This window comes from Gopherus evgoodei, chromosome 7 (genome assembly GCF_007399415.2).
Source record: "Gopherus evgoodei ecotype Sinaloan lineage chromosome 7, rGopEvg1_v1.p, whole genome shotgun sequence".
NCBI classification, from domain to species: domain Eukaryota; kingdom Metazoa; phylum Chordata; order Testudines; family Testudinidae; genus Gopherus; species Gopherus evgoodei.
The window spans coordinates 93,963,136-93,987,373 of record NC_044328.1 but is presented as its reverse complement, the minus strand read 5'-3'; the positions used below and the strand labels follow the sequence as shown (position 1 = coordinate 93,987,373).

Here is a 24,238-nt window from a genome sequence, read left to right as displayed (position 1 = left end):
TGGAGGCATGTAGGTAAGTATAGCAGGCAGTGGGTTTCAGGTATAGGGTGGTGTTTATGTGACCATCGCTTATTAGCACAGTAGTGTCTAGGAAATGGACCCCTTGTGTGGATTGGTCTAGGCTGAGGTTGATGGTGGGATGGAAATTGTTAAAATCATGGTGGAATTCCTCGAGGGCTTCTTTTCCATGAGTCCAGATGATGAAGATGTCATCAATGTAGTGCAAGTAAAGTAGGGGCATTAGGGAACGAGAGCTAAGGAAGTGTTGTTCTAAGTCAGCCATAAAGATGTTGGCATACTGTGGGGCCATGTGGGTACTCATAGCAGTGCCACTGAGTTGAAGGTATATATTGTCCCCAAATGTGAAATAGTTGTGGGTGCGAACAAAGTCACAAAGTTCAGCCACCAGGTTATCCGTGATATTATCGGGGATACTATTCCTGATGGCTTGTAGTCCATCTTTGTGTGGAATGTTGGTGTAGAGGGCTTCCACATCCATAGTGGCCAGGATGGTGTTTTATCGAAGATCACCAATGGATTGTACTTTCCTCAGGAAGTCAGTGGTGTCTCGAAGATAGCTGGGAGTGCTGGAAGCATAGGGCCTGAGGAGAGAGTCCACATAGCCAGACAATCCTGCTGTTAAGGTGCCAATGCTTGAGATGATGGGGCGTCCAGGATTTCCAGGTTTATGGATCTTGGGTAGCAAACCGAATACACCTGGTCGGGGTTCTAGGCACTGACTATACTTACCTACATGCCTCCAGCTTCCATCCAGGACACACCACATGATCCATTGTCTACAGCCAAGCTCTAAGATACAACCGTATTTGCTCCAATCCCTCAGACAGAGATAAACACCTACAAGATCTCTATCAAGCATTCTTAAAATGACAATACCCCTCTGCTGAAGTGAAAAAACAGATTGATAGAGCCAGAAGAGTACCCAGAAGCCACCTACTACAGGACAGGCCCAACAAAGAAAATAACAGAACACCACTAGCCATCGCCTACAGCCCCCAACTAAAACCTCTCCAGCGCCTCATCAAAGATCTACAACCTATCCTTAAAGATGATCCCTCACTTTCACAGATCTTGGGACACAGGCCAGTCCTCGCTTATAGACAGCCTTCCAACCTGAAGCAAATACTCACCAGCAACCACACACCATACAACATGAACCTATCCTTGTAACAAAGCCGGATGCCAGCTCTGTCCACATATCTATTCAAATGACACCATCATAGGACCTAATCACATCAGCCACACCATCAGGGGCTCGTTCACCTGCACATCTACCAACGTGATATATGCCATCATGTGACAGCAATGCCCCTCTGCCATGTACATTGGCCAAACTGGACAGTCTCTACGCAAAAGAATAAATGGACACAAATCTGACATCAGGAATCATAACATTCAAAAACCAGTGGGAGAACACTTCAACCTCTCTAACCACTCAGTGACAGACTTGAAGGTGGCAATTTTGCAACAAAAAAACTTCAAAAACAGACTCCAAAGAGAGACTGCTGAACTTGAATTAATATGCAAATTAGATACAATTAACTCAGGCCTAAACAGAGACTGGGAATGGTTGAGTCATTACACTAATTGAATCTATTTCCCTATGTTAAGTTCTCACACTTTCTATGGGTCATCTTAATTATCACTTCAAAAGTTTTTCTCCTGCTGATGTTAGCTTATCTCAATTGATTAGACTTTTCGTCATGGTATGCATACTTCCATCTTTTCATGTTCTCTGTATGTATAAATATCTCCTGTCTGTGTGTTTCATTCTATGCATCCAAAGAAGTGAGCTCTAGCTCACGAAAGCTCATGCTGAAATAAATTTGTTAGTCTCTAAGGTGCCACAAGTACTCATTGAAACATAAACTGCAGTCTGAAAAAAGTACAAAAAATAAATATTTGTTAATGATTAAATAACAAGCCATTCAAGGGAAAATTTATTCCGCTTGGGAGCCCCAGCATGTGTTTTCCTGAACCATAGTGCAAGGCATGCACTAAGTATATTTGCAGCATTATAGACCCAATAGTGCAATTATAGGATCAACAGTAAGGCTGTAATAGCCATGCTTATAAGGATTTTTTATTGATTAGGGATATAACCCTCTTGTTTCAGTACATAAAGCTTAGGAAGAAAGTTTCTTAATCCACCAGGATGTGCAATCACTCAGTACAACCAGCTGCAAGTGTACAATAATATCAGCTTCCCTCTTAAAAGAGGGATTGGAAACAATGAGTTTTTTAAACAATGCACGTGTTGAGGGTTTTTTGTTTCTCTCTTTCAGAGTTTGTGTTTTCCTGTGGAGTCCTGTGGAGTTTTTTTCCTGGAACCAGCAGGGCCAGGAACTTCCCCTTTTAAAAAAAGGGCCTGAGATTCCCAAGGCTTCAGGAATTGGGGGTTTAAGGAACAGCTGCCAGGCAGGGGCTAACAGTTTGCGCCCTGACTTTGTTCTGGGGCTCGTCTGACCCAAGGCGGCCCAGGGTCTGGACTGATGGGCAGAAGCGCAGGCCCGTGTGCTGTGTGGGGCGTGGCCTGAATGGTGAAACTGGCTGCGCGGGGGGAGTGGCGTGTGAGGGGCGGGGCACATGGCTCCGCCTCAGGCCCATCTGCGGAGTAGGGGGCTGAGAGAGGGTTTGTGTCACGTGATCCACTAGATGTGTCATCAGGGCGCGCCCCTGACGGCTTCCCGAGGCGGAGGCTGTAGGTTTCTGGCATTGCCGGGTGACCCGGTCGGAGATGAGCGGATTTAGCCTTCTGCTGCGGGCGGCACGCGCCGCCTTCCCTGCCGGGGCCAGGCAGCTGCGTACTGGCGGCTTCCGCAGTGCCTACGCCAAGGAGCTTTTCCTGGGGAAAATGTGGAAGGTGAGGCCGAGCGAAACGAGCCTGGGCTCCCAGCACCCCCCCCCCGCAACTGCCCCGGGGTGTCTCCTCCCGTCGCTGGGGCTCCCAGCACCACCCCCGCAACTGCGCCGGGGTCTCCCCTCCCGTCGCTGGGGCTCCCAGCACCCCCCGCAACTGCCCCGGGGTGTCTCCTCCCGTCGCTGGGGCTCCCAGCACCCCCCGCAACTGCCCCGGGGTGTCTCCTCCTGTCGCTGGGGCTCCCAGCACCACCCCCGCAACTGCGCCGGGGTCTCCCCTCCCGTCGCTGGGGCTCCCAGCACCCCCGCAACTGCGCCGGGGTCTCCCCTCCCGTCGCTGGGGCTCCCAGCACACCCCCCCCCGCAACTGCCCCGGGGTGTCTCCTCCCGTCGCTGGGGCTCCCAGCACACCCCCCCCGCAACTGCCCCGGGGTGTCTCCTCCCGTCGCTGGGGCTCCCAGCACACACACCCCCCGCAACTGTCCCGGGGTCTCCCCTCCCGTCGCTGGGGCTCCCAGCACACCCCCCCCGCAACTGCCCCGGGGTGTCTCCTCCCGTCGCTGGGGCTCCCAGCACCACCCCCGCAACTGCCCCGGGGTGTCTCCTCCCGTCGCTGGGGCTCCCAGCACACCCCCCCCCGCAACTGCCCCGGGGTGTCTCCTCCCGTCGCTGGGGCTCCCAGCACACACACCCCCCGCAACTGCCCCGGGGTCTCCCCTCCCGTCGCTGGGGCTCCCAGCACCCCCCCCCCGCAACTGCCCCGGGCCCCGGGGTCTCTCCTCCCGTCGCTGGGGCTCCCGGCACCCCCCCCGCAACTGCGCCGGGCCCCGGGGTCTCTCCTCCCGTCGCTGGGACTCCCGGCACCCCCCCGCAACTGCGCCGGGCCCCAGGGTCTCTCCTCCCGTCGCTGGGGCTCCCGGCACCCCCCCGCAACTGCGCCGGGCCCCGGGGTCTCTCCTCCCGTCGCTGGGGCTCCCGGCACCCCCCGCAACTGCGCCGGGCCCCGGGGTCTCTCCTCCCGTCGCTGGGGCTCCCGGCACCCCCCCGCAACTGCGCCGGGCCCCGGGGTCTCTCCTCCCGTCGCTGGGGCTCCCGGCACCCCCCCGCAACTGCGCCGGGCCCCGGGGTCTCTCCTCCCGTCGCTGGGACTCCCAGCACCCCCCGCAACTGCGCCGGGCCCCGGGGTCTCTTCCACCCTCGCTGGGGCTCCCAGTCCCCCCCTCTGCGCCCGGCCCCAGGGTCTCTTCTCCACTTCCTGGTTCACCCCTGTGTTCCCAGGACCCCCTCCCAGCTGTTTGTGCCGGCCCCACTGGGTACTCTCTTCCTCTTGCTGGGAAACCGTTGGCTGTTTCTCTTCTCCGGGTTCTTCTCCAGGCCACATCCTCCCCTGGGGCCTCCTTCCAGGTTGTCTCAACCCTGGTCCCTCGTCTCCCTTTGGGGGCCCCTCGCAACCCTTCCTTTTCTCCTGCATGGAACGGAGCCGTTTCGTTCTGTGCTGTCTGTCTGCAGACAGGGTTTTACAGCCTGACTCTTATCTGTGCAGGAGCATCTCAGGAGTAGCTCTTACATGAGTGATTTGTGTAAATGGAGCAGAGAGTCCTGTGGCACCTTATAGAGTAACAGATGTTTTGGAGCATGAGCTTTCATGGGTGAATACCCACTTCATCAGATGCATGTAGTGGAAAATTCCAGGGGCAGGTATATATATGCAGGCAAGCTAGAGAATTGTGTAAATGGGACCACCTATTCACTGCACACCTGAAGTAGGCCAGTTGAGGGGACCCTTCTCCCACCAGAACATGTTGCACCATGTGAAACACAGCTAAGCTTGCTATACACTAAGTTGTTTTTTTGTTTTGTTTTGTTTTGTTTCCCTGAAAGTCTTCCTTTGGTGCTAGCAACAATGGGAATGCTATTAGAGACAGCTTGCAAGCTTTTTAACACCATGTTGAGTAACTCCGTGGTGGTAAAAATGCATGCTACTTACTCTTGTGTTTAAGCTGATAACACCAGTTGCTGATAATGGGTAAAACACTTGTTAATGTAGATTTAGAGTTTGGCTACACTTGCAGCTGTACAGCACTGGGAGTTAAAGCTGTCTTTCTACAGCTGTGTAGGGAAAGCACTGCAGTGTGGTCACACTGACAGCTACCAGTGCCACAGTGTGGCCACATTTGCAGCGGTGTTGGGAGTGGTGCATTATGGGCAGCTATCCCAGTGTTCAGGTGGCTGCAACGTGCTTTTCAAAAGAGGGGGGTGGGGTGGACAGAGAATGGATTTTTGGAGCTCACACTGTGTCAGCTCCCTGCCTTGCAAGTTCTGACCCCTTCCCCCACCTCCCTCTCATTCACTAAATGCAAATAGTCCTCTTTGATTTTTTCCTTGGAGACCAAATAAGCAGCTGCTCTGAAATGGACACCACCCTGCCGGCACGCTGTGCTGTTTCTCTACTCAAGCAAACATTCCAAAGGGATCCCTCTGCCTGCCTCTACGCCAGCAAACAGTAGCTGTGTTTGTTTTTTAGATAAGCAGCTCTGGGAGCTCTGAGTTCACAACAAAACAAAGAGAGGCAACACAACTAAACAAAGAGTGTTCTCTTTACTTAAAAAGCATTATGGGAAGGTTCTGGAGGTCAGTTACAGCATAGTAAGATTAATCACTGTTTACACTGGCACTGCAGCACCAGCACTGTTCTCCTTATTCCTCTCGTCAAGGTGGAGTACAACCAGCACTGTAGCCAGGGAGATACAGCGCTGTATGTGCCTTGCCAGTGTGGACGGGGAGTAAGTTACAGTGCTGTAAAGCCACCACCTGTGCTGTAACTCTTAAGTGTAGCCAAGCCCTTACTGTGTGGAGGCTTACTGGAATCCTGGAGTCATTTGGTATTCAAATAGGAGTATCTGGAGATACGTTTCAGATTGTGGGATCAGAGGAACACCTAAGAAATCTGCTAGGAAAGGGGATGTGGCCTGAATGGTATATGAGGGAGAGGAGACAGTTTATCTTGTGCTCTGACCTATAGGACAGCAGCTGCTAAACAGAATTTAGGTTTGTTTGTTAGTTTTAAGTGATTTGCTAATCATCTCCCTTCTTGGTGCTGCTGCTTCAACCTCACTGAAATGCACATTGCTCCTCTTAAGGGTGTCCAAAGTGTAGGTGCCAAAACTGTCTTCTAGCCAATTAATCTGGTCCTGTCTTTCCCCTCATTGACACTAGTTCCCAAGCACACCAGTTTGTTCAGCTTCATAATCTTTCACAGTTTCATCCTGATTTTCATCTGTTACCTGGTCTATTGTCCTCTCTCCACCACAAGTGATGCTGCATCATAATTTCCTCCTGTTTGCACCTCTGTGCAATTTACTTTGGTTTCCCCTTCTATATGGAACACTCTCTCCCCATTCTAGTTTGCTAACCTTTCTTCATTGAAGGCCTCCTTAAGAAACCATTTCTGCAATGAGATTTATAAGGAGTGAGTTTATAACTAAAGAGAAAATGCAAGGTTGCCTCCACTTCTTGCCAGTGTATTCCATGTGCTGTGAATCTGTCATCTAGGTTGTAATGTTTTGGGGTTTGGGATGCTATAGTCTTTTGTATACTCTACAGTGCCATGCATATTCTAGGTGCTTAACAAATAATAGAGTCAATATTTGTATACAGGCTGAAATCATTCTGAAAGTTAAATTTCTTTACTTTTGAAGTTGCACTTTATTCTAAGGAGATTGCATAAGGGCCAAAAATCTGGATTCTATGCTACTGAGTCATCTGATTTGGCAGTAAAAACATGCTTAGCACTTCACTTTTTGTTACTTTAAATTGTTAGGAAACAGACTATAAAGATCTCACCTTTATACAAGTTCTATCTAAAGGAAGCTTTAATTGTGTGGTCAGTTTCATTTCCACATTTCAATGAACTATTGGAAAGGCAGCTACAGAGGCACATACTCAAGTTTCCATTGCTTCTTGGTAGCTAGCTTTCATCCCCAAGGGCACACCTATGTTACACAATATACGTGGTCTATATTTTCTCTTTGCCCTTCTTCCTTTGAACCCTGCCCCTGCTGATGTTGACTTTTGAGCAACACAATGAAACAGGTTTCAGAGTAGCAGCCATGTTAGTCCATATCCGCAAAAAGAACAGGAGTACTTGTGGCAACTTAGAGACTAACAAATTTATTTGAGCATAAGCTTTCATGGGCTACAGCCCACTTCATGGGATGCATGCAGTGGAAAATACAGTAGGAAGATATATACACACATACCCCATGAAACGATGAGTAATGACACACAGTAAAGACAGTGATCAGTTAAGGTGATCTATTACCAGAAGGAGTGGAGGTGGTAACTTTTGGAGTGGTAATCAAAATGGTCCATTTGCAGCAGTTGACAAGAAGTTGTGAGGAACAGTGGGGGGGGGGGAATAAACATGGGGAAATAGTTTTACTTTGTGTAATGACCCATCCACTCCCGGTCTTTATTTAAGCCTAATTTAATGGAGTCCATTTTGCAAATTAATTCCAATTCAGCAGTCTCTCATTGGAGTCTGTTTCTGAAATTTTTTTGTTGTAATATTGAGACTTTTTTAGGTCTGTAATCAAGTGACCAGGGAGATTGAAGTGTTGTTCTACTGGTTTTTGAATGTTATAATTCTTGACGTCTGATTTGTGTCCATTTAGTCTTTTAGTGGAGACTGTCCGGTTTGGCCAATGTACATGGCAGTGAAACAGTGTCACTTCTGCCCAGAGCTAGCCACAGCCATTGTGAAAAATGAGGCATATCAGAATAGTCCTCTGGAACATCACTCTAATAAGTGCCCATTTCTTCTCAGAATGCAATTCCCAGACCCTGTTCAGTGCCTTCATTTTTAACATTGGCATCTAGTGGGTAGGTGGCAATAAACTAAGGCCTTTTCCCACACAAACCGCAGATGACAAAGAGAGAGTGTATAATATATCCTAGTGGATGATACAAGATTACCAGCCTGCATGTCAGGAAATTGCTCTTTCAGATGTTATGCAACTAATATTAATACTGCTTCACTTTTTTGTTTGTTTTTGAAGAAAGGGGAGAAGATAATTTTAAGGACATACTAAGCAACCAAGTTAATTGCTTAACATTGTAAAATATATTAAATTTCCCTTAAAAAAAGAAATGTGTAGCTAAATCATATGCTAGCTATCAGACAATTAAATGTCATGGAACTTACTTCTGAAGTAATTCTCAACTTCAGACCCAGTCCTGCACTCACCGATAGTAATGGGATTTTTGCCTTTGACTACACTGGTAACAAGACTGGATCCCTTATAGTGTTCAAAGAGCATTAGCCTGTCTTCTGTGCCCTTAAACAAGCCATTCAGTCAGGCTATCTGAATAGGTAAACTCCAAATTAAATAATTGATTATTAATGAAAAGAAAGATTCTTGAGGTATAAACTTAAATTGAGCCAAAAATCCATAAGAGGTATTAACCAAATTCAGAAATGTGAGTTTAGCAGTACTTTGATCTTCCAGAACAAACCATGTCATGTCAAGGAAAGGCTCATGGAAATCAGGCAAACAAATTTAGTCTCATAGACCTTAACCTTGCTTATTTCAAACTCTGCTCCTCCTGAAATGTAGCAAATTTTCTATACATCAATCCTTTTCTGAAAATTTTAGAATTTCCCAAATCCCAAGTGTTGTCTCCATACTCCGGTACAGTGATTCTCAAACTTTTGTACTGGTGGCTCCTTTCACATAGCAAGTCTGAGTGCAACCCCCACTTCCCCTTATAAATAAACACTTTTTAATATATTTAACACCATTATAAATGCTGGAGGCAAAGTGGGGTTTGGAGTGGATGCTGACAGCTCATGACCCCCCACGTAACCTCCCAACCCCTTGAGGGTTCCTGACTGCCAGTTTTGAGAACCCCTGCTCCTGTAGGATTACTTGAATGAAGGGAGAATGACATGGTCTTGCAAAGGAGGTTTTGTTTGGAGAAGGCAGGATAAGGGAGTAGGATGAGATGTGCAAACTTTCTGGCCTAAGGGCTGCATCGGGTTCCTAAAATTGTCTGGAGGGCTGGTTAGGGAAGGCTGTTCTTCTCCAAACAGCCAGACATGGCCCAACCCTTATCTAACCCCCCTCTGCTTCTCGCCTCCTGATGCCCCCGCCAGGACTCTTGTCCTATCTAACCCCCCCCCGGGACCCTTGCCCCATCCAATTCCCCCCATCCCCTGATCAACCCCAGACTCCCCTGCTCCATCCAACCCTCTCCCCTTCCTGCCTGCCCCCTCCCTGATCCCACCCCATCCAACCACCCCTTCTCCCTGACTGCCCCTGGACCCACTGCCCCCTGCGCCTAATTGCTCCCTACCCCCTCATCCAACCCCCCTCTCCTTCCTGACTGGCCCCCCGACCCATCCAACCCCTCTGTTCCCTGTCCTCTGACTGCCTCGACCCCTATCCACACCCCTGGCCCTGACCACTCCCTGAACTCCCCCGCCCTCTCTCCAACCCTCCCTGCCCCCTTACCCTGCTGCCTCAAGCACTGGTGGCTGGCAGCATGGCTGCACGAGGACAGGCAGCCACAGAGCACTGGTTCAGGCTGGGCTCTGCAGCTGCGCTGCCCCAGGAGCTTGCTGCTCCACTGCCCAGAGCATTGCGCCGATGACAGTGACGCAGTGAACTGAGGCTGCAGGGGGAGGGGGAACAGCAGGGTAGCGGCTGGGGGCTAGTCTCCTGGGCCAGGAGCTCAGGGGCTGGACAGGACGATCCTGCGGGCCGGATGTGGCCCGTGGGCCATAGTTTGCCCACCTCTGGAGTATTTCACATCTCTCATTAGCTGCTCATGATTTTCTCTTTATTCAAGTCTAATAGATCGTAGTGCCTCCAACTTGCAGTTAAAACCCCTTGTGTGAAGGAGACAATAGACCACAGCAGAACTGCATTGTGCTAGTCCATGCACTCTATCATTGGGCACTCAATGATGTGCTAAGAGCTTCACAAAACTAGTATATATCATCTCTGGCCCAAGGAACTTACAGTCTAAAATTGGCCCAAGTGAGGGCCAAAACCAAGAAAGTGTACTAATTGGTAAAACAGGAATCTGGTAACAAGGTTATGTGATTCCTCAAGTATGTACTTGTTGATAGCTCATTTCACCTGTTACCACACTTTCTTAAATAGGAAAACTTTTCCTTCACCCCCTTTTTTCATTTTCAAATGCTATTCCTGGTTTGTTTCGACATACAGTACAATTGAAAAATGTAGTTTTCAGTACAGAACAAGTATCTTTCATTTGTTTAAGTTTGCTCATTTGAGACTACCTGAATTCCTGTAAACATTTTCCACGGCTTTTGGTTTTTTTAGAGGTTAGCATCTAAAAAACATATGTTCTTGAACCTGCTTTTTATTTTAAATTACCTTAATCATATTATACTGACATTTTAGGAGGAAGTTTTCCCTTATCCAGAGATTTCTAATGAAGAATTAGAAGAAATCAACCAGTTTGTAGGACCAGTAGAAAAATTCTTCAGTGAAGAAGGTATGGTTACTCATCTCTTTCCATACAAATGGTTTCTAATTAGTGATATTCCTATAATTGAAATACTAAAAAGGAAACACTGTTACACTTTTTGTGCATTTATCATGACTTGTATAGAGTCACTGTTTTCCCTTACATAGTCAATTTTCTCTTTTTGTATGGTTCATTCATGCATCAAAGAGAAGACAGAAATAAGAATTATTGTAAAACCACAAAAATTGACAGAAGGTCTCTGGGACAGATAGAAATTGAAACGGCTTTTAACTTAGATTGTCCCTTTAAAAGTGTGTTCCTTTCACTGTCTGTAATTTAGAAGTATCTGATCATTTTTCCAGCCAAATTCAGCAGAGGCAAGAACAGAATGACTATTTCAGAAGCTATGAGCATATAAAAACAAAGTAATAGCTGTTCTGCAATCTTAACTAGAGCAGTGGATCTGTTTTGGAACATTCATGATAACTTCTTGCTTAGCAGAGGCACAGTGTGATTAAATGTTTGTTTCTCTGAGAACAGAGAAACAATTGTTGAATAACTTTTTTACAAGCACTAATTTTCACTTCTGACATAGTTAAGCAGTATCATCCCCAATTTCCAGATGGCAAGTGTGGGGCAAAGTCCCAGGAGGAAGTCAGGGTCATGACATGGATTAAAACTCCTGAGAGCTTGACTGCTAGTTGACTCAATAGCCTATGTCCCTGTTCAAAGGAATAATTCAGCAATTTAAGTTATGAAACTCAAGAAATTCTTAAGAGTGAATGAGAAGACAATGAATATTTAGAGGGCCATGAAATCAGAAAACAAAGCAAATACTCTTTAGTCAGTTTAAGAGCTGATATTTAATGGAGAAATGAAAAACATCAGATTACATGGTCTAGCTGATTAATTTAATTTTGTTTGGGTTCTCTGCCATTTCTAGTTAGATATTCAGGGATAATTCTGAGCAGCAAAAATGAAACAGTAGAGCTGCCTAAATGCTTGTATACTTGATACAGCTGGCACTGAGTAAAGAAATTCAACTGAGTAGATCTCTCTGAAGCTTGGCAATTCTCGTGCACCATACTGATGTCTCTGTCACTCTGGTGAAAGAACAAGTAAACAAACACTTTTCTCTCCCAAATCAGCTAATTATAACCCAAGTATATTCTTGATATGATGTGCTTTGTAGCCTAAACCATTTAAAAAAAATCAATTACTTTGTTACAATGTTGTTTTTACTGACCAAATTGCATCCCTCAACCAAGCATTGTGGTTGATCCCTTCTACCTCATGCAGTACTTTTCAAGACACTTGCCTGTAATGAATAGGAATCTTTTTCTCAGGGAACTGCAACTGGAATCTGCAAAACTAGCTTTTTTCCCTCAATAATTTTTTTTCTTTTTTTTTTGGCAAGATAGCTTCAGCCTCTGCTGCTGAACAGCAACATAATGAAAACTAATGCAAGGGTGTAAACTGACAAGAATTGTTACTGGTTTTACAAAAGGTAACTTGTGCCAAACCAACCTGATCTCCTTTGAGAAGGTAACAGATATCTTAGACAAAGGAAACACAGTCGATCTAATTTACCTCGATTTCAGTAAGGCGTTTGATACGGTTCCACATGGAGAGTTATTAGTTAAATTGGAAAAGATGGGGATCAATATGAAAATTGAAAGATGGATAAGGAACTGGTTAAAGGGGAGACTACAACGGGTCATACTGAAAGGTGGACTGTCAGGCTGGAAGGAGGTTACTAGTGGAGTTCCTCAGGGATCCGTTTTGGGACTAATCTTATTTAATCTTTTTATTACTGACCTTGGCACAAAAAGTGGGAATGTACTAATAAAGGTTGCGGATGACAAAAGCTGGGAGGTATTGTTAACACAGAAAAGTACTGGGATGTCATACAGGAAGATCTGGATGACCTTGTAAACTGGAGTAGTAGTAATAGGATGAAATTTAATAGTGAAAAGTGCAGGGTCATGCATTTAGGGATTAATAACAAGAATTTTGGTTATAAACTGGGGACACATCAGTTGGTAGTAACAGAGGAGGCAAAGGACCTCAGAGTATTGGTTGATCACAGGATGACTATGAGTCGCCAATGTGATATGGCCGTTAAAAAAGCTAATGTGGTCTTGGGATGCATCAGGCAAGGTATTTCCAGTAAAGATAAGGAGATGTTAGTACCATTATACAAGGCACTGGTGAGGCCTCATCTGAAATATTGTGTGCAGTTCTGGTTTCCCATGTTTAAGAGAGATTAATTCAGACTGGAACAGGTATAGAAAAGGGCTACTAGGATGATCCGAGGAATGGAAAACCTGTCATATGAAAGGAGCTTGGCTTGTTTAGCCTAACCAAAAGAAGGCTGAGGAGAAATATGATTGCTCTTTATAAATATATCAGAGGAATGAATATCAGGGAGGGAGAGAAATTATTTAAGCTAAGTACCAATGTGGACACAAGAACAAATGGATATAAACTGGACACTAGGAAGTTTAGATTTGAAATTAGACAAAGATTTCTAACTGTTGGAGGAGTGAAGTTCTGGAACAGCCTTCCAAGGGGAGTAGTGGGGGCAAAAGACATCTCTGGCTTCAAAACTAAGCTTGGTAAGTTTATGGAGGGAATGGTATGATGGGATAGCCTAATTTTGGCAATTAATTGAACTTTGCTATTAGCAGGTAAATATGCCCAGTGGTCTGTGATGGGATGTTGGATGGAGTGGGATCTGAGTTACTACAGAGAATTCTTTCCTGGGGGCTGGCTGGTGAGTCTTGCCCACATGCTCAGGGTTTAACTGATTGCCATATTTGGGGTCGTGAAGGAATTTTCCTCCAGGGCAGACTGGCAGAGGCCCTGGAGAATTTTTGCCTTCCTCTGCAGCGTGGGGCACAGGTCACTTGCTAGAGGATTCTCTGCACCTTGAGGTCTTTAAACCATGATTTGAGGACTTCAATAACTTAGACATAGGTTAGGAGGTTGTTACAGGAGTGAGTGGGTGAGATTCTGTGGCCTGCATTGTGCAGGAGGTCAGACTAGATGATCATAATGGTCCCTTCTGATCTTAAAGTCTGTCAGTTCCTTCTTGAATGCAGTCAGGGAAGGAGCACTGTGAGGAGCTGTGCCTCTTCAGCTGGAGTATTTCAGCTTCTGAGAAGAGCTTATTCTTGTAGAAATCTCTTCAGTTTTATTTTCTTTGAGGCTAATTCACTTCTTGCTATGTAAGAAACAGCTGGAAGATTGCAAGTGCTGTTGTCATATGCTATCCAGGAGCTACCATGCAGAGAGGAGTTGGCTCAAATTCTCTCCCACTATTGCTGCCTTAGAGACTAGAAGCAGAATTGCAAGATCAAGTAACTTCTCCTTACAGGAACATACCTGAGGGGTTTTATTTCTCTGCAGTCTGTAGTAGTAAGCTCTGTATGCAGTGGGTCACAGTATTCCACCTTACATCTACACTTCTACCTCGATATAACACTGTCCTCGGGAGCCAAAAAATCTTACTGTATTATAGGTGGAACCATGTTATAGTGAACTTGCTTTGATCCACTGGAGTGCACAGCCCTGCCCCCTCGGAGCACTGCTTTACCGCGTTATATCTGAATTCGTGTTATATCGGGTCACATTATATCAAGGTAGAGGCATACTTCAGAACTGTGGTCGTGAGCTGTAATGGTTCATTGCCTGATGATTGCTGGGGGCTGTTTAATGCTTTTCCAGATGCACGGGAGTGAGGAGTTGGGGCATATTAGCCATTGTTGTGAAAGGTAGTCTGAAGCTAATAGGAGCACTTTCTGTAAAGTTAAATGGGTGAAGCATTTCTGCACCTGCTGGAGCATGAGTCAAAAGCTAGGGTACTGGAACATAGTCTGGTTTGCTGCTGAGTATGCTTTGAGATACTAAGGGGGTGCGGAAAGATGAGACACTCAGATTGCTCCTCTTTCCATTAGCCAGATCCTGTTTTGCACATCTGTGCTCTCATGTTGATTGAGACTAGAGGTTCTGCTGCTATTAATTTGCATTGCACTGATTCAGATACTCTTGCGGAGAGGCACGCTTGTTGTAACCTGTCACACTTCTATTTTCAGTGGACTCTAAGAAGATTGACCAAGATGCTAAAATCCCACCAGAAACTCTAAAAGGATTGAAGAACCTTGGACTCTTTGGCATGCAGATTCCAGAGGAATATGGTGAGTTAAAAAAGATACTGAAAGTAGAACCAAACAGTTTCTTAATCTTCCTTTCAGTACAGAATGCACCATAAGGCATCACATGCCACCTTCCCTTGTTTTCAAGTCCTTGGCTGAAATGGAGAGGACATGGTGTTGCATGGGCATCTCAGTCTCCCAGCACTTGCTCAAGATGTGTAAAATTCTATGTGATTTAAAGAACTGGTTTACCAGACTAACTGTGGTGTCTGATGGAACTGTCCATATTGAAGCCACTATCTTAGACTCACTCAAGTAAGCGGTGAACCCATTTGTCCACTTTAAAAGCTTAATAGCTGTGTTGAGACATAGTTGGTTTTTATTAAACCAAAAAACCCTGTCTTCTACAGCTTTAGAAGTATCTGTGGGCCAGGGGCACTAGTTTCTCAATGGAGTAAATGCCCAAAGTTGCAGAGAGAGGATGAGGAATATGTTTTCATGCCCTCAAATGTGCACAGCAAGTTGGTCTTGAGAGTATTATAATTTAATTTTTTTTCAATAAAGATGTAAACTAAGAGATAAGAAGATCACTTGCCTAGCTATTATCAGTTGGCATTTTCTCCATAACCATAATGGAAAAATTGGTCTTAAAGAGGGATTTGAAGGAGGACTGGATAGTGGCTTTAAAACTAGTTTGGCCTAGGTATGTGGTGTATAAAGGGCAACCTGAACTACAATGCATTTATTGCAGTGACTATAATAGTGCTGAATAAAGCTGGAAGCAGACATAACTCAGAGTTCTTGTGCTTTAGTTAGTTTATATCTTCTTTTAACCATACTCTTGTGAGTTGATGTATGCAAGTTGACCCATTACTTATTTTTGTTTAATTTCTCATGAGTGCCACAGAGATGCAAATCTTTCTTCTGCAGAGATCTGAGCACAGAATCCATTTGATCCCATTCCAAGACTAATATGTAACACAGATAACTAAAAAAAGGAAGATTTTTTCAATAATGAAATTGTCATGTTAGTCACTAGAATTCATAGCAGATTTAATTTTGTCTTAGAATATATTAAATTATCTCCTGTTGTAGTAGTCCTAAAACAGCCTTTGTAATGCCAAATAGGTCTTCTCCTGTTACTCAAACACATCTTTTGAAAAATCTAAAGTCTCTGTGCACAACTAATACTGTCATCAGCCAATAGATGTTTACATGCAGATAGCTAATTAGACACCATTTCTGTGTGGGGATCTCAAGCTTTTTCCAAACATCTTCTAGCTTTTTCTTTTATTTTTTTGTATGTAGTCTATATTAAAATATTTTAGTAGACGTGCAATGCTCAGTGGGTTGGTGCACCAGGAGAAAACGCACTGAGATGTGTCCATTTCACTACAATGCATCATATAACACTTTACATTAATCAAACTTATGACAATCCTTCAGTGAAAGAGAATCTGATCTAGCATAAGCCTCTGAGTTTTGCTGGTTTGTTCCTGCTGTGTTTCCAATCCTGTCTTCAACTTTGTAGAAACAAAGTTGTTCTGGCATAAGAATTTTTTTGCAATCACTTCCTGCAAAATGGGACATGATTGCATTCTAAAAGTAGATTAGGAAAAATCAGTCCAGGTTTGTGAGGGAAAGATTGTGCTGGAGTACAAAAAATCTTCAAAAGTCAGCCTCAGGATTTCAATTTCAGGTCAGTCCCATAACAGTTTTTCTGTGTAGCCAGAAGTGCCAGCAGTCCTCCTAGTTCAAAAGGTCTGCTATAATAACGAATGTCCAGTAGATCAATGAGTGATCTGCTGTATGAGCCAGTGGCATAAAGCAAATGCCTTCTTGATGCTGACAGATACGACATATGAGCAGCATATCTAATGATGAGTCTACCTCCTATCCCCTGAGCTCATTCATTCTGAGACATTAATGGAAAGAAATCATGGCTCTGGGCCTCATTGGTATATTCACCAGGCTCATGAATATGAAAACAGTGAAGACTTTGGAAACAGCTTCTATATTTGAATCAGTTACATCCACAGTATATAAAGTTTATTAAGTCATGTACAGTTGTGGTTGGTAAGTTAATGTTTATTTGGATATGGATTTCAACTATACTTTATAAAAATGTGACTTAAGTCTTGGTCTCTTAAAAAAAAAAATTTGCATTTGGCATAACTTCTTCTTGAATAATGTTAGTTGCAGGTGCAGCCAAAAACAAAAAAACCTGAGACTGAATTTCAAATAAACTAATACTTGAGCAAAAAACCTCTTAAAATCTATGTTTCCTCAAACACAAATATGAACCTGGAAATTTTAAGTAAAAGATCCACTTGGCTTACTAACCTGACCTCTCCCTCCCCCAATAATATCAAAGCATCCAATTACAAAGTTAAGAGCACCAAAACAGTCTGCTACAGCACCGCAGGGGCAGTGTTAATTCTTATATCTTCAACTCTAATCACAAATTAGGAGAAGGTACTGTGCCTGTCCAGCTTCAAACATGAACATAAGAATGGCCATACCGGGTCAAACCAAAGGTCCATCTAGCCTAGTATCTGTCTACCGACAGTGGCCAATGCCAGGTGCCCCAGAGGGAGTGAAGCTAACAGGCAATGATCAAGTGATCTCTCTCCTGTCATCCATCTCCATCCTCTGATGAACAGAGGCTAGGACACCGTTCTTTACCCTTCCTGGCTAATAGCCATTTATGGACTTAGCCACCATGAATTTATCCAGTTCCCTTTTAAATATTGTTATAGTCCCAGCCTTCACAACCTCCTCAGGTAAGGAGTTCCACAAGTTGACTGTGCGCTGTGTCAAGAACTTCCTTTTATTTGTTTTAAACCTGCTACCTATTAATTTCATTTGGTGATCCCTAGTTCTTGTATTATGGGAATAAGTAAATAACTTTTCCTTATCCACTTTCTCTGCATCACTCCTAATGAAGTGTTGAAAATGTGAATTTGTGAACTTTAAAAGGTGGTTTTGTAACTGGTTTAATAAATGTCTGAGACTAAATTACGCTTTTTCACTACATACTCTTTCCATCTAATAGTCGTAACTGGATTATCTGTGCCTTGAATATGTGAAATTTTTAAACAGTGAGTAATATACTGCTTCATCTGGAATTGTTAGTCTTTACTTTGACTCTGTATGGCTACAAGGAGGATGGAAGCTGAGCAACCTCTGTACAATTGAGAGTAAGGAATTTAAAGTTTTTGTGATGAAGTGAACCTGTGATTGGTGAAGAAGGCTGTCAGTCATATGTTAAAGTAGTAGTCAAGGTCAGAGTTAAGATTACTGGTTGACCTATACTGTGTATTTCATACTTTCAGATACTTTAGTGGTTTTTGTAAAATAAAATCTTTACTTGTAACTTGTTGCCTTTTTTATAAAGCTATAATATTCTTAAAAGGTGTGCTTGAGGTTGTGGGGAGAGTGTGTGTGTGTGGGGGGGGGGGTTGTTTGGCTTTTCTTGTTCTTTTTTTCTGACTTTCTTGTCCTTAATTTCAGAGTAACCAATTTCTTTGTGTGGAATTCCCATAGACTTTTAGGAATATCTTCATATATAAATTCTCCTAGAACTGGAAGGGACCCTGAAAGGTCATCAAGTCCAGCCCCCTGCCTTCACTAGCAGGACCAAGTACTGATTTTGCTGCAGATCCCTAGGTGGCCCCCTGAATCCTTGAACTCACAACCTGGGTTTAGCAGGTCAATGCTCAAACCACTGAGCTATCTCTCCCCCCACCCCTTGTCATTAATTTGTTCAATGACAGGAGTACTTGTGCATATTCCATGCAAGAATGGATCTCTCTCTTCTCTTCCCCCTGCCCCCCTCCTCCTTTTTTTTTTTTCTCCCCTGATAACCACTCACCTCCAGATGTGGCTGCCTCCCTCCATTCCTCATACTGGACCTCTTGATCCCCGAGTGAGTTTCCTTCTCTTCGCAAACTTAGTTCATCTGTGATTTCTTTGAAGTGTAGTAGGTAAAGCTGCTTTGGAGACAACTTTTAAAAAAAAGTTACATTTAAATTTGAAGAGGAAAAAACTAGGCAAATCAATTTAAAAATCAACTTCAGGTTAAAGTTTGAACTCCTGTATTTCAAAAACCTCTGCCTGACATTTTGCTGGAAACTTTCTTGTGAAATTTCATATCAGTTTACTTTGAGTTTGACATTGGGGCGATGTAGGTTTGAAAATCAGGCTTGTAACAGGAATCAAGCTTCAAAATTAACCTCAACAAAACCTCCTTTGAGATAGAAGACATCTAAGCTGGTAAACTGAAACTTGTTCTGGAAACATTTACATCATAAAGCAATGATAAAAGCAAGTTGGATAACACCTGCATTCTATTTAAGTCACTTCAGAATATATTGGAAGCTAGTTCTGTGCAACAAGGCATATGCTTAGGCAGACCTAGTGGAATATTTGGATACTAATTAACTTAAATATTTGCTGCTTTGATGTCTCATTTATACAAAATAGTACTGTTAATACCATGGACAAAGAAGGATGCTTCAAATAGCAAGAATCTTGTCCAACTCTTGCAGCCTCTTTTAAGTGAACATAGCATTCTGTTCCAGACTGCACAAAAGGTGTCCCTTTTGAAGTCCATGGGAATTTTGGCATTTACTGCAGGGGGGCCAGGATTTCACCTTTTGTGCAGTCTGCAATATAGTGCTTTGCTCACTTGATTGTTGCTTTAGTTAAAACAATTGTATTTGGGACAAGGTTAATACACAATCTTGATGATCCTCAAGCATAGTATGTATTCAGTTCAGGTGATATTTAGAAGTTTGCCCGTTAATGTCAGATGTTTGGCTCCTCTGAATTTTCATATATGTACAGTGCTGGGATAGCTGTTTCTGAAAAAATAAATGAAGATGTTCCATACAAACAGATTTCTTAAGATACTGACCATTAAGTTTGCATTGTGGTGCACATGTATCACAATAGTATTTAATTACATAACATTTATTAAATGCTCAGTAATATGCTTTTTTCTACAACTTTAGGTATAAATATGTGGCATCTTGTAATATTTCTAAGACTTAATTCTTACACTAATTTTGTGGCCCTAGAGGCCTCCAACTTTGATTTACATGATTTCTCTAAATTATGTATTCTAATAAGTCTTCCATAGCCACATGATAATCTCTTGTCAACCAGTAGTACTGATTTCATTAAAAGCATTTAACTGCAAAGCTAATGTCAATGCAAAATTACATGGCAGCATGATTTACCTGGGCTTGCCATCCAAATGACTGTTATACCAGAACAACACAGCCCAGGAAAGCAGTATTGTAAGACATTACCGTACATGTGTAAAATATATTGTATTTGCTATGATACGTTCATGTAATTGGACTATATTGTAACTTGAAAGGGGCGTAATTAAGGTTGCGCACATGAACATAATTTTGTCATTTTCTGGTGTGAGCATTTGACTTCGATGTAACCTTTATATTCTTAACAGACTTCTGTGTAAGGAAGCTTCTATTTGTCTTTAAAAGAAAAAGAGGGAGGACTGGTGTAGAGAGGGACAACTTTAAAAAAGACAAGTGTCATTTTTCCCTACTCTGAAATGTATTTATTTGTCCTTCGGAAAACCAATATATGTAAATTCTGCAGCTCGGAACTGCTTGGCTAGGCACTGCACAAGGGAAAACTCTATTCCGGTAGTTCTCAACCAGGGATCCGGGGCCCTTGGGGGGGGCCACGTGCAGGTTTCAGGAGGTCCACCAAGCAGGGCCAGTGTTAGACTTGCTGGGGCCCAGGTCAGAAAGCTGAAGTCCTACCATATGGAGCTGAAGCCCATGGCCCTGAGCCCTTCTACCTGGGACTGAAGTAGAAGTCTAAGCAACTTAGCTTCCTGCAATTGCCCTAAGCAATTGCACTGCTTGCTACCCCCTAATGCTGGTCCTGGCTTTTATATGCAGAAAGCTAGTTGTTACAGCACAGGTGGGCCGTGGAGGTTTGTTGTGTGTGTTTTTTTGTTTGTTTGTTTGTTTGTTTTTAGTATAGCATTGTGGAGTTACCTCAGGGGAAGAAAAGTTGAGAAACTCTGCTCTATCCCACCCACCTTGGGCGGTCCGCAGGCTGGCTGGCTCCTCCCATTCCTGCAACTCTTAGAAAAAGGGAGTGGGTATGTGGGTGGGGAGAATGTTGCAGTGGAAATTGTAATTAATATGGAGTATGTATTGAATGGGGAGGGAGGAGTAAGAAGCAATGAGTGAATGAAAGGGGTAGGAGTCAGAGTCTGTTCTTAGTTTTAAAGTTGAGCTTGTGATTGTATTTATTGGGTGCACAGGGAAAAAAGTGAACAGTATTCAGAGGTCTACCTGAATATTGTTCCCATTCTCCTTTGTCATCTTATGAAAAAACTGTTCATGTTTTAATAGTAAGTTTGCAGTCGGTTACATAAAACTAGTACTTTTCTATAGCCCAAGGTATCAAAATGATGCATATGCAAGTGCTGGAAATACACAGGAAAGATCTTTAACATGAGATGCAATTACATATAATTTTTCCTTTACCTAACTCTTCTCAGCTCCTTGTAAAGAAACAGTACATGTATTTATAGCTTGAGGTCACAAAATGGAAACAAAGTTCATACCTGTGGCAAATTAGTTTCTGTACATATTTAATTTTAATGTTAGACATTCTGAAGATTTTTAACTCTTACCCTCATTTAATACCCATTTAGAAAACAGAAAAGTGTTTTGAGTTCAATCAGTTTTGTCCTCTTCTTAACTTTCTCTTCTCTTGTAAAGTGCAAGCCAACATGGCTTTGCTTTTACTCTTCATGTTCTTGTCCTCTGTACCAGGTACAATGACATCTGCACTTGTCTGAGACTAATGTATGTTAAACTATACTCCCTCTGCTGACTGGTTCTGCAGCTGCTGAGCAAAAGGATCATATGTGAAAAGTAGCTGGGTTTCTTAAAAACTGAGTGAAGCACTGTAAACCAAACTAGATATGTAGTATTAGATGAATGATCTTTCAAGTATAAGTTTAATTTTTGTCCTAACACTCTTTTGACATAAAGAAGGAAATGCTGAGTATTCATTGGACTTTGTTTTCTAACATTCAGTGAACAGAATGATGTAAGTTCTAGGTGTGTGTATATATAGAGAGAGAGTGAGTGTGTCAACTTCTCTGGGTAGAACTAAGATATGTATGCTTCCACATCTGGTGGGGGGTGGAACAACCATAAGTAATTTTAAAAAGTCCATTTGATTCTTCTAAAATGTGTTCCTCCTAAATTGCTATAAATACAGTGTGGTATTCACTTTGTGGGCAAACTGTATGCTTCAGTTACAAGTAATATACCGTTAAAGGCTTCCTTAGCATTCCTAGAGCTTTTAAGACAACACTTATTTATGTTGTTTTTGTTTTTCTGTACTTCAAAGTATTTCTCTCTGTAGGGACAGCTCTTAAAGCAGTGAAATGTATATGGATTGACAAAAGGAAAACATTTTTCCCCCCCCAGGTGGACTTGGTCTTTCAAATACAATGTATGCACGTTTAGGAGAAATCATTTCTCTAGATGGATCTATTGCAGTTACTTTGGCAGCTCATCAAGCAATAGGGCTTAAGGTAATATTGAGTTATCATTTTATTTGTTGTACACAGCTTGTGGAAGCCAGATGATCTGAATTTACATTCAAGTATAGATTTGGAGGTGTTAACTTATTTTGATGATAAATAATTACCACCTGTTCATAGTAAATCAAGGGCTGCATTTTGACTTCATACTGGCCTCCTGTAAACTTGTTTCAAGAGTGCTCCTCCCATACTCTGATCTCCTTTAAGTGCTTTGAGATCTACTGATGAAAAGTAGTATAAAAGAACAAAGTACTGTTTGTTGTTCTCTACTTATGGCCAGTCTGGGATATTTGAGGTTAACCCTTTACACTGCCAGAGAGCAATCAAAAAGTTGTTGAGACTGCATCCTGCATCCACACAAAAAACCCCTCTTAATTTATGTAAAAACATCTGACTGTAGCTTGATTTCCCTTTGATAAGAAGCCCTGCCTATAAAGATCTAAAGAGAGAAATTCATTTTATATGAAACTTTTTGGAAAATAAGTAGGTCGCGCCTTGGTCTTTTCTTGATACCCTTTTTATTTATAGTACAGCAATGGCAATAAAAGTCCCACATCCTCTAATGGAGAGGGCTGCCTCTAGGACTAAGGGGCTAGTTCAGGTTCCATGCTCATGTAGTTGTTGGTCTCTTTGAGATGGACAATTAGGATTTCAGTTGTGATGGTGGGCACTAGATACCCTATCCAAAAGGAAGTGGTGTATTGCCAGCTCATTTCAGGCAGTTGATCAGCTATCTGATGATACCTTTATTAATTGGACATTAATATTTCAAACACAATTTCAGTCTATTAAATACATAGTTAGATGAAATCATTAAGATTTTAACGTACAAATTAATTTTCTGTATATTATGAATGAAACATTGTGTAAATGGTGCTTTACTTCTTGCACATCATATGTAGGTAAGTCTCGTACTCATTTCTTTGTCTAGGGAATCCTGATTGCTGGCACTGATGAGCAAAAAGCAAAGTATCTACCTAAATTGGCATCTGGGGAGCATATTGCAGCTTTTTGCCTTACAGAACCAGGAAGGTAACATGATTTTGTAACAAACTAATGTCTGTCATAAAAATAAAACATTTTTAGGTTTGTTACAATGGCACCTACTTAAAATCTATTCTATTTTGTGTATGAGACTTTAAGGCGGATGTTATCAATAAATGATACAGGAGAACTTTGGGAATGGAGGTTATTCTGAAATGTGTAACTCTGAACAAAATGTTATGGTTGTTCCTTCAAAAGTTTACAACTGAACATGACTTAATACAGCTTTTAAACTTTACTGTGCAGAAGAAATATGCTGCTTTTCACCATTTTAATTTAAATGAAACAAGCACAGAAACAGTTTCTTTACCTTGTCAAATCTTCTTTTAAACTTTCCCTTCATATTTTTTTTAGTAGTTCACATTTAATACAGTACTGTATTGGGGGGAGGTGGGAGAGGACTGCTGCCTGATTTCATATTTCCAGTACCAAATAAGGTGTGTGATTGACCGGTCAGTTTGTAACTCTGAGGATCGACTTTATTTCAAACTACATAATTCATCTTCTCCCATGAGGTACACTGTGGCTTCCATGAAGTTACTGAATTTTTTTTTGACTTAGGCTACATTCATTAGCCCAAAACTTACCATATCAGACACACTAATTTGTCAATGGAACTGAATATGGTTTGAAGGACTCTATTGACTGTGCAGGGAACATTCTGACAGCATGAGCACTGAACTGGTTACTCTGAGCTTCTGTGAAATTGTTAAAGAAAAATTATGAAACTGTTCCTGTGCTTGTTTCATTAAATTGAGATGGTTAAAAGCAGCATTTTTCTTCCTCAATACCTGGCTCAGTTAATGGAAACAGTATTAAGAAACCTTTGGGCTTGTCTGTGTGCCAAACTGTGGGCAGCAAGTGCAGGGTAGATTCAGACATTGACAGGATGTGCAGCCACATAGCATGAATTATGGGGAGCTGCTTCTGTGCTTCAAACCAGCTATGCATTGTGACTCTGGGTTTTTTCTCCTGCATTCCAGTACTTCAAAAATGTAGCAAAGCTAAGCTGCTTATCAAGGATGTAATTTCTAAAATATTTTAGCTGTTC

General features: G+C 42.8%; 1 protein-coding gene and 1 long non-coding RNA gene across 6 annotated transcripts in view; one reads left to right on the top strand and one right to left on the bottom strand.

Annotated features, from left to right (window-relative positions):
• Positions 1-631: 631 nt before the first annotated feature.
• Positions 632-23,929, bottom strand: LOC115654901. Its single transcript, XR_004001296.1, has 4 exons — positions 23,917-23,929; positions 22,698-22,700; positions 17,014-17,026; positions 632-736 (listed from the first exon to the last, which is right to left on the bottom strand). It is a non-coding gene; the product is annotated as an uncharacterized LOC115654901 (long non-coding RNA).
• ACAD9 (acyl-CoA dehydrogenase family member 9) overlaps positions 2,664-24,238 on the top strand; it is a 62,721-nt gene continuing 41,146 nt past the window's right edge. For 2 of the 5 annotated variants that reach the window (XM_030569777.1, XM_030569778.1), the window contains exons 1-5: positions 2,664-2,884; positions 10,311-10,404; positions 14,475-14,576; positions 22,028-22,134; positions 23,075-23,175. In XM_030569777.1, coding sequence (XP_030425637.1) covers positions 2,759-2,884; positions 10,311-10,404; positions 14,475-14,576; positions 22,028-22,134; positions 23,075-23,175 — 530 coding nt within the window. In that variant the 5' untranslated portion in view covers positions 2,664-2,758. Of the gene's footprint in view, positions 2,885-10,310; positions 10,405-13,132; positions 13,154-14,474; positions 14,577-22,027; positions 22,135-23,074; positions 23,176-24,238 lie in introns of those variants that run through there. The other 3 variants (XM_030569776.1, XM_030569779.1, XM_030569781.1) reach the window with 3 other exon arrangements.